Source organism: Camelina sativa, chromosome 5, assembly GCF_000633955.1.
Source record: "Camelina sativa cultivar DH55 chromosome 5, Cs, whole genome shotgun sequence".
Classification (NCBI taxonomy): Eukaryota; Viridiplantae; Streptophyta; class Magnoliopsida; order Brassicales; family Brassicaceae; genus Camelina; species Camelina sativa.
Genome location: NC_025689.1, coordinates 4,358,576 through 4,367,548, shown reverse-complemented (window position 1 = coordinate 4,367,548; position 8,973 = coordinate 4,358,576). Strand labels below are relative to the sequence as shown.

At 35.6% G+C, this 8,973-nt stretch overlaps 3 protein-coding genes across 3 annotated transcripts in view; 2 read left to right on the top strand and 1 right to left on the bottom strand.

Moving 5' to 3' along the window:
• On the top strand, positions 1,932 to 3,068 carry LOC104788869 (uncharacterized protein At2g39795, mitochondrial-like). Its single transcript, XM_010514647.1, has 4 exons — positions 1,932 to 2,183; positions 2,368 to 2,538; positions 2,602 to 2,792; positions 2,909 to 3,068. The coding sequence occupies exons 1-4, from the start codon at positions 1,932 to 1,934 to the stop codon at positions 3,066 to 3,068; spliced, it is 774 nt and encodes a 257-aa protein (XP_010512949.1).
• LOC104785447 (uncharacterized protein At2g39795, mitochondrial-like) lies at positions 3,492 to 4,988 on the top strand. Its single transcript, XM_010510667.2, has 3 exons — positions 3,492 to 3,833; positions 4,241 to 4,581; positions 4,704 to 4,988. Exons 1-3 carry the CDS (start codon positions 3,579 to 3,581, stop codon positions 4,861 to 4,863), a joined length of 756 nt encoding a protein of 251 aa, XP_010508969.1. The 5' UTR covers positions 3,492 to 3,578; the 3' UTR covers positions 4,864 to 4,988.
• LOC104785446 (delta-1-pyrroline-5-carboxylate synthase A) overlaps positions 5,066 to 8,973 on the bottom strand; it is a 5,113-nt gene continuing 1,205 nt past the window's right edge. The window contains exons 4-20 of the mRNA XM_010510665.1: positions 8,863 to 8,965; positions 8,592 to 8,753; positions 8,197 to 8,474; positions 7,896 to 8,046; positions 7,625 to 7,789; positions 7,432 to 7,509; positions 7,223 to 7,312; positions 7,057 to 7,143; positions 6,864 to 6,950; positions 6,680 to 6,776; positions 6,492 to 6,595; positions 6,317 to 6,392; positions 6,041 to 6,191; positions 5,873 to 5,941; positions 5,722 to 5,788; positions 5,559 to 5,629; positions 5,066 to 5,456 (exon numbers count right to left, since the gene is read on the bottom strand). Of these exons, the coding sequence (XP_010508967.1) occupies positions 5,375 to 5,456; positions 5,559 to 5,629; positions 5,722 to 5,788; positions 5,873 to 5,941; positions 6,041 to 6,191; positions 6,317 to 6,392; positions 6,492 to 6,595; positions 6,680 to 6,776; positions 6,864 to 6,950; positions 7,057 to 7,143; positions 7,223 to 7,312; positions 7,432 to 7,509; positions 7,625 to 7,789; positions 7,896 to 8,046; positions 8,197 to 8,474; positions 8,592 to 8,753; positions 8,863 to 8,965 (1,918 nt within the window). The 3' untranslated portion in view covers positions 5,066 to 5,374. The remainder of the gene's footprint in view (positions 5,457 to 5,558; positions 5,630 to 5,721; positions 5,789 to 5,872; positions 5,942 to 6,040; positions 6,192 to 6,316; positions 6,393 to 6,491; positions 6,596 to 6,679; positions 6,777 to 6,863; positions 6,951 to 7,056; positions 7,144 to 7,222; positions 7,313 to 7,431; positions 7,510 to 7,624; positions 7,790 to 7,895; positions 8,047 to 8,196; positions 8,475 to 8,591; positions 8,754 to 8,862; positions 8,966 to 8,973) is intronic.

Genomic DNA, 8,973 nt, shown 5'->3' with positions numbered 1-8,973 from the left:
TACTCAAAACATTTTAGTCACATATTTATAGTGATTATGAACCATATTCCAAAATATTTAGTTGATGTGGGATATACAATACACATTTTCTGTAAATTAGTTTACATATTTACATATATATAATTTCTGCGTTTTTAATTCTTTCTATCTATACTACTCACAATTAATTACTATAATTTTGTTAAGGAAATATTATAATATCGGAAATCAAGCAATTTAGTCAAATTTGGTAATTTGAATATTCGTTTTTAAAGATTTTAACTGAATCACTAAATATTCTTTTTAAAAGATTACCTGTTAAGATCAATTTCGGTAATTAAGGAAATATTCGAATTTTTGATAATTAAAATTTATGGTTTTCATTTAAATACCTTAAAGCAAAATGAAATCAGAGTGTTTGCCTATAACGAATAACTCTGTTTGGGATCTTAAATAACTAATCTTGAATGAAATAATATATTGGATCCGAAAAATATTATTCTGGAGCACAAACAGATCCACGGGTTTTTTTTCCTTCTATAGTCGGATATGTAAGGATCCGCGTCCCGACCCGGCAATTTTTTAAGTGATCGACCGAGGGTATTTTCATCATTTAAAGAAATCGAAACTATAGGTTAATTAGATTAAATTTTGTGATTCTCTAATCATTTTTAATGAAAAACCTACCAAAACCAAGTCATGGTCCATTTTTACTCTAGAGAGTACTTCTGCTTTAATAGTATAGATGGTAATGACTTTCAAAGTTTGTTTTTTTCTGTTTTTTTTGTTAGAGCGTTCAGATGAGAGTTTTTTTATCACTTTTAAATGAATATATATAAATATATATTCTAAGAAATTATGGAAAATGCTAACAATATTGAACACAAATGTTGGAATTGTGAATCCTTGATTAAAATCTTGGGACAAATTAAGAATAAGGTTCAAGTGCACATAAGAAAAAGAAGAAAACGGAGTGAATATATAATGATAGATTGTGATTTTTTTGGTATCCAAGTCTTTCATTAAGAACTGGTAAAAAATTTTGTTCCACAATTAGCTTGTTAAAATTACTGTTATTATCATGCCAGTTTCGGTGAACTCCATTAACAAGTAGTTCTACTGACTACTAGCACTTTTGTCTTTTGTGGTCCCTATTGACTATATGAACCATTTTCCTTACTCTTTTAGGAGTCTCCCATAAGCATATATTTATAAACAATGATAAGAAAAATGTTGATAATCACTAGATTATCACACTCAGTCAAAGAAATAAAGAATCAAACACCCAAACATAAAGAAGATATAATAATATATAAATACAAAACTAACAATGCAATATGTTACCAATTAATATAACCAACGATATAATAAATCTAGCGTTGAAAGATATATGACTTTGGCAAAGATGAGATAAGCAAGAGATTATTGGTTTTTTTGACAAAAGCGTTGAATAAACAAGAGAATATTCTGCAATATTTTTTGAAAAAGTTTGCAAGATTGTATGAGAGATTTTACAAGATTAAGAAAAACAAATCACAAAATTTTTAAAAACTTTCTAAACAATCTATTAGAATCCTCTATTTTATACTTTCTATGATTGTATTTAAAATCATTAAAATTCTCATTCAATCCTAAACCAATACTCCCTTAGTTTCTTGAATTTTTGCCCACACAAGGATACGGTTAAATTCAATATTTTTTTTACTCTCGTCAACCTAAAATATCTCAATAATATTTAATATGATTTTGTGATACAATTTATTAGATGAGAAATTTGCATATCTTTTGATTTAGGGTTAGGGTTTTAACTTTTAAATTAATCAACGAACCAAACCGGTTTGACATGACTCTCAAATTTAGTCGCTTTAAAACCCTATATAAACCCTTAAAACCTAAAAAAAACCCTAAAAAATCTTCACAGAACCAAAGAAAAGAGAATCAATCAAATTACCATGGCTTTAGCTTTGTGCGCTGTACGCAGGTCAGCATCTAAGTTTGCTTCCGTGTGTGGTGGTCGAGTCGGAGTTATCTCCACCGTTGTGAACCGTCCGTCTCTAGCTCTCAACCCATCACAGCTGCGTCCCTTCGCCTCTAGTAGCTCACACTACCCGAAGGTTATTGATCATTTTATCTCTGAGCAAACGCTTATCCTCGAGATTGACTCCCAGATCAGATTTGCTTCGCAAACCAATGATATGGTTAACGTAAGTTTTTGGGTCATAGCTTGTTCCTCACGAAACATAAATTGGTTATGCTTTGTTTTTTTTTATGACATGTTGCTGATTATATAGTTCTAAGTTTTTGATATTAATTCCTAAATTTAGACAAGATATGTGTCTTTGTTAAGACATTGTTTTTTTTTTTTGGCTTATACTCTATTGGGGACAGGATGAAGAGGCGACTCCAGGAAGTTTACCTTTTAGAATTGAAGATGATGGAGGTAAGACTGTGACATTGACTAGAGACTACAATGGGGAACACATTAAAGTTGTAGTAGGCATGCCTTGTGAATCTCGTGATGTTGGTGTTGTTGTTGATGATGATGATGATGATGATGATGATGATGATGATGATGATGATGATGATGATGATGATGATGACGATGATGAGGACGATGATAAGGATGATGATGACGATGATGAATTAAGGATTCCATTAACAGTGAATGTTACCAAGAAGAGCGGACTCAGCCTCAAGTTTCACTGCAACGTTATTGATGGTCATATCGACATATATAATGTATTTGTGGATCATTCGGGGGATTCTTTGAAAGATCAACTGCCGAATACTGAATGGTCGTCTGATGATTTCAAGTAAGCTTTGTGAATAAATAAATGCAAGTGTAATTAAGCTTGTGTATTGGACAAGCATGATCGAGAAGAATGGTTAATTATATAATGTTTTTTTTGTCGTTCATCGCCTTTTGCAGAGACGTGACTCATAGTCTGGAGAATGCGTTGTACAAGTATCTGGAGACCAGATTGACAAAAGACACAACGAATTTTTTGTATGAGTACATGACGACGAACAAGCGACGCCAGTTGTTTTGGTTGAAGGATGTCAAGAAGTTTTTGGTTGATGCAAGTTAAAAGTTCTGATACTTAAAAAGAGAATCAGAAACTTTCATATTTGAGTTTTAGCATTTTCCATTTGAGAATTTAATTTATAATTAATGGTAATGACTTTCAAGTTTGTTTTTTTGTTAGAGAGTTCAGAATGCAAGTTTTGTATTCACTTTAAAATGAACCAAAAATTATCATTTTATTATTTTCATATTTTATCTTTTACTGGTATATATCTAACTAATCAACTTAATCAGTTTGAGAGGAAAAAAAACGAACTAAATCAATAATTATTATTAATTTTACGGATTTTTTTAATACAATTTGTTAGATTATGAGCCTTGATTTAAAATGTAATTTGGTTCGTTGTTTGATTTTAATTTCCGCACCGGACCGAACCGAACCGAACTGAACCGAACCGGGCTGATACGGAGCCTTAAGCTTCAATGGCTGCTAAAACCTTAAAACCCTTAAAAACAAAATCCCATTTTTCTCTTCAGAGAAGAGAGCATCAAATCAAATCAAATCACCATCACCATGGCTTTAGCTTGGTCCGTTGTACGCAGGTCAGCTTCTAAGCTAGCTTCAGTGTGTGGTGGTCTTCGAGTCCGATCTATCTCCACCGTTGTCAATCGCCCGAATCTACCTCGCAACCCTTCTCCGCTGAGTCCTTTCGTCTCTCGCGGCTTTCTTTACTCGACGGCTATTGATCGTATGAGCTCCGAGCAAACCCTTATCCGAGTGATTGACTCCGAGATCAATTCCGCTTTGCAATCCGGTGATCTCAATTTGGTAAAAGTTTTCGCCTTTTCTTTTTGCTCTGTATCATTTTACTGAGAATGCTTTATGAACAAATCATTGATTTGCTTTGTTTTGGTTAAAGGAAAGAGCTTTTCATTTTGATTTCTGTCTTTTATAGTTCTTACTTGTTTACTTGGTTTCAGCTTGTTGTAAAGTTCTTCAATTTATGATATTTAATCATATGCTCTGTTGTTTCCAATGCATTTGATTTCTGGGGATGTTCATAACGATGCATTAGGTTTTTGTAAGCAAAGTAGTAGGTGTTGAGCTTTAGTACTGATTTGTAACTAGACGATGAACACACAGTTGCATAAGATATGTTTCTTTGTTATCTATCTGTTAAAGACTCTTTTTTCTTTCTTCTGACATTGTATTGGGGTTTGTTTGGTTGGGAGCAGGATGAAGAGATGACTCCAGGAAGTTTCCCATTCAAAATTGAAGACAATCCTGGACAGCAGAATGTGACATTGACTAGAGATTTCAATGGAGAACATATTAAAGTTGTAGTAAGCATGCCTAGTCTTGTTACTGATGAGAATGATGAAGATGATGATGATGATGATGGTCCTAGTAATGAATCAAGTATTCCACTAGTTGTGACTATTACCAAGAAGAGCGGACTCAGCTTAGAGTTTAGCTGCATGGCTTTTCCTGATGAGATTGCTATCGATGCTTTATCTGTGAAACAACCGGGGGATTCTTTGGAGGATCAAATGGCGAATGAAGGACCTGATTTCGAGTAAGCCTTTGTGAATCAAAAACTCTTTATAGTAATTGCAAGTGTATGGTTGTATAGACTACAGAGATAGACATGAGCATAGAGGTTATAATGTTGTTTTGTGTTTCATTGTCTTTTTGCAGAGACTTGGACGAGAATCTGAAGAAGACTTTCTACAAGTTTTTGGAGATCAGAGGAGTGAAAGCAAGCACCACGAATTTCTTGCACGAGTACATGATGAGAAAAGTGAACCAAGAGTACTTGTTATGGTTGAAGAATGTTAAGGCGTTTATGGAAGAGTGATATGTAAGGTTAATAAACCTAAGTACCTAAGACTGAGATTGTGAAGTCTCTTCTTGTGTTCATTGTGTTAGCAATTCAATTATAGCACGATCTTTGAGAATTAATGGTAATGAATTTCCAGTTCAGATTCTACTTTTGATTCACAATGCAATTCGAAACTCAAATCCAAAATATATTCATTCATAGATAAAGGAAACGCAAGTAGTAGAATCTTGATAAATATCAGAAAAGGTGTAGGTAGCTTACAATGACAAGAAGAGAAGCTAATAAAATGTTCTTCATCTTACTTATGAGCAAGACCAAGTGGTAAAATGGATCTTATTTTTGGTGCAATCCTAAACCCTAAATCAAAACCACTACATAAGCGAGGGTTTCAATAATAAGTAGTAGTAATAATAATAATCATCGGATATGATACTAATCAGAGAGGAAACAAAAAGCCCATCCTCCTCTGTGTCTCTCCTCAAGTCTCAAACCAAACACACACACACAAACACTCGAACTCTTCTTTTTAGGCTTGGATGGGAATGTCCTGATGGGTGTAAACAATTCCATTGTCTCCGTCCACGACTTGTCCTTTTCCTCTCATTATCCTGCAACCATTTCACCATGATAATTCAAATGAAGCTAAGAAAAGAAGCTCACTGCAGAGGCTAAATTTACATAAAATTTGTGTTTAGCAAGTAAAATTGTACCATCTTGTTGTAAGTAATCCTTCAACCCCAACTGGACCACGAGCATGGATCCTGCCTGTACTTACTCCCACCTGTAAATCACAATAGATACTCTTCATCACTCACGCTTCCTCTCTTTAATTTGTTTTTGATAAGTAGGCTAATGTGTATGTCTCTGACTTACCTCAGCACCAAGTCCAAATCGAAAACCATCTGAGAATCTTGTGCTTGCATTGTGAAAAACAGCAGCACTGTTCAAGGACACACATCTTACCGTCAGTTACCAAGAAAAAACAAAGACAGATATGAAGCAAGTTCATGATCCAGTAATTTACCTGTCCACTTGGCGAAGGAATAGCTCTGCAACTTCGTGATCCTCTGTCACAATGCAGTCTGTGTGTGCACTGCTCGCAACAACATACAAGACAAGATAAAGATTGAACTTTTCCACTAACATATGCAAAAATTTACAAAAATCAAAGTCTGTTATGTCGAGTTTATACCTCCCATGTTGGTGAATGTGATCTATAGCAGCATAAACGTCTTCTACAACTTCAACAGTGCAAGCCTTGGAACAGTATTCATGGTTGAACGTCCGTGCTTCTGGTATGTTCAGTATTGCACTTGCCCTTGGTCCACCATACAAAGTGACTCCTGCAGTAATGCAAGTATTCATGAAATGACCAGTCAACTTTTATTATCTAAAAGCTACATATATATATAAGTCATCGTGACTGAAGGTATTAAGAGGAAGAATAAATGGTCCAACTATGACTTACCATTGCTCTGCAGAGCAAAAATAAACTCATTGAGCACTGCATTCTGCTCTAGATCCTTATGCACAAGAAGGGTTTCCTAAAAAGATGAGGGAAAGAGAAGATGAAATGAGTCAGATGAATTTAAAAACCCCACTGCATTACTGAAATCTCAATGGAAGGTAAAAAATTATCTTACCATCGCATTACAGGCTGCTGGATAGTCTAACTTTGCATCAGAGACTATGCGCTTTGCCATATCCGTATCACAAGACTTGTCGACATATACATGACAGATTCCATCTGGAAGGACACATTTAAGCCATCGTTACTCTCTAGTAAAATCCAAGTAAAGAATTTAATGGAAAATCAAACTTGAAATCATACCAGCATGACCAAGCACAGGGATTTTTGTAGTGTTTTTAATCTGAGTAACAAGCTTGTTACTACCTCTTGGGATCACAAGATCAATAACATCATCAAGCTGTAGCACAAATTCAAATGGTGAGTTCCATTTTAACAAAAGATATAAAGACTTGTTGTAGCTTCCTGTTTGTGAATCTGTGTTTACCTTGAGCAAATCAGGAATCTCTTCTCTTGAAGTCACAAGTCCAATGAGTTTACCCCCGACAGTCTTTGGAATTGCATCAGTGATCACCTAGACATTTATACCATGAAATTTAAAGAGTTAAAAGAGCTTTGAGGAAGCCATATAATGATAAATCTGGATACTAATCCAAGCTATGAAATTTGAGTCCTTGTACCTTGTGTAAGATAGCATTTGATCGCCGGGCCTCCTTTCCACCCTTCAATAAGAGACCATTTCCACTCCGGATGGCAAGTGAAGCTATCTGTTTGGTTTGTGGATAAAGCACAGCTTTAGCAACTTCACATATTAAAGAAGGAAAAGGAATTTGACACTAAACATACCTGTACAAGTGCATCAGGTCGAGATTCAAAAACAATCAGAAGTACGCCTAATGGGGATGAGGTCTTCTCTAAGACCAGACCATCAGCCACCTGTAAAAGGAATTGTCACAAAGAACAAAAAGCATAAACAACTATTATATGTTGACTAGGAGGATACTCATATCCCTTATTTAACTCATAATATGATAACAATTGTCCTCTGATCACACCTCTGTTTTCTTCAAAACACGGCCAATTGGATCTTCCATTTCAGCTAGCTTGCGAACTGAAACTGCAAGGCTTGAGATCTATAAAGCACAAGATAAAGAAACATTAGACACAAATGGCTTATAATTAGAGGTAAATTGGCTATGGCATAACAACAATAAGCAAATACGTATCATGCCATGAATACTGTTTTACCTTCCCAGGGGTCATAACTAAGCGAGCCACCAACGATTCTTCCAACCCAGCCTCTTGTGCTGCAGCTACATCTAACTCATTCTCAGCTTTGATTGTTGTTTCATTTGCTTCAAGAGCATCAGCAATATCAAGCAGAATTTTTTTCCTATCTTCTGAAGATAGAGCCTGTAGCAAATTGCAAAGAAAATTAAATACATCTGTACTAAACAAGAAAGATATTTGACTTTACCAATATGAAAGAAAGCCATGAAAATAGAAGCTGTAACATTACCTGAAGCTTTCTAGAACTCTCCCTAGCCGCAACAGCCATGTCACGAGCACTAGAATCTGTGATCGGAGCCCATAAACGAGCATCTTGATGAAATAAGGTTCCAACACGCAGTCCTCTGAGGACTTTGTCTATGTTCTCAGCTGAATACCCACTTCAAAGGCAAGAAAATATATCAGTTACCCATCTAACAAAATATCATTTAGCTTATTGCTTAAAAGAACATATACTGTGTTATACAGAGAACATTAGATTTTTCATATGAAAGGTCAGAAACTAAAATCGAGCTCGGAAGGGCCCTCACCTGGTTATGATGACAGGAATCCCAGCATAAGCTGCATTCACTGCGGCTTTGACTTTAGCTGTCATACCACCTCTCCCTAATCTTGATTTGTCGCCGAATGTAATCTCGTCTTGATGTTTTTCCTTAACAAAAGTGTGGATCAACTTTGAGTTAGGATCACTTGGAGGGCCAGTGTAAAGACCTTCAACATCACTCAGGAGAATCAGAAGATCAGCTTTCAGCTCCAGCGCCAGTAGAGCAGCTAAGCTGTCGTTGTCCCAGAAAATACCAGAAGAATCCTGCATATATCAGGTGAAATGAAGCAGAGCATTAGACTAGGAGATTCAAAGACGTCGGCTAGCTGATGATTAGAATTTCATGTCACAAGGGACAAAGAAGATAGTCAAGAAACAAACCTGATATGGGGCTCTTCGGGTGCTAATAGCATCATTCTCGTTGAAAATAGGAATAACCCTCAAATCAAGCATAGACTTGACAGTCTCATTAAGTTGCTTCCTGAATTCCTTGTCTCTAAAACTACTGTCATTCACCAGAAGCTGAGCAGCGGTCACATCCAGCTGGCCAAAGAAAACAAACAGCATCAATCTCTGGATATTTTACACAAGAATTTACAAGAAGAGACAATAACATATAATTTCATTTCAGGAAAGAAGAAGGAAAAATCACCTGGTCGAACATAGTCTCATAATAAGACATAAGACTGCTTTGTCCAACACCAGCACAAGCCTTGCCATCAAGTTCAGTCTGAGGCTTCTGAAGATCCGCAAAGCTGAAAAA

Bases quoted from the DNA above. Each gene is read 5' to 3' on its own strand.
- LOC104788869 (XM_010514647.1), top strand. From the start codon at position 1,932: ATGGCTTTAGCTTTGTGCGCTGTACGCAGGTCAGCATCTAAGTTTGCT. The intron at 2,539-2,601 runs GATGATGATGAT...GACGATGATAAG, and splicing joins ATGATGATGATGATGATGAT to GATGATGATGACGATGATGA. The intron at 2,793-2,908 runs GTAAGCTTTGTG...CGCCTTTTGCAG, and splicing joins TGGTCGTCTGATGATTTCAA to AGACGTGACTCATAGTCTGG.
- LOC104785447 (XM_010510667.2), top strand. From the start codon at position 3,579: ATGGCTTTAGCTTGGTCCGTTGTACGCAGGTCAGCTTCTAAGCTAGCT. The intron at 3,834-4,240 runs GTAAAAGTTTTC...GGTTGGGAGCAG, and splicing joins AATCCGGTGATCTCAATTTG to GATGAAGAGATGACTCCAGG. The intron at 4,582-4,703 runs GTAAGCCTTTGT...GTCTTTTTGCAG, and splicing joins AATGAAGGACCTGATTTCGA to AGACTTGGACGAGAATCTGA.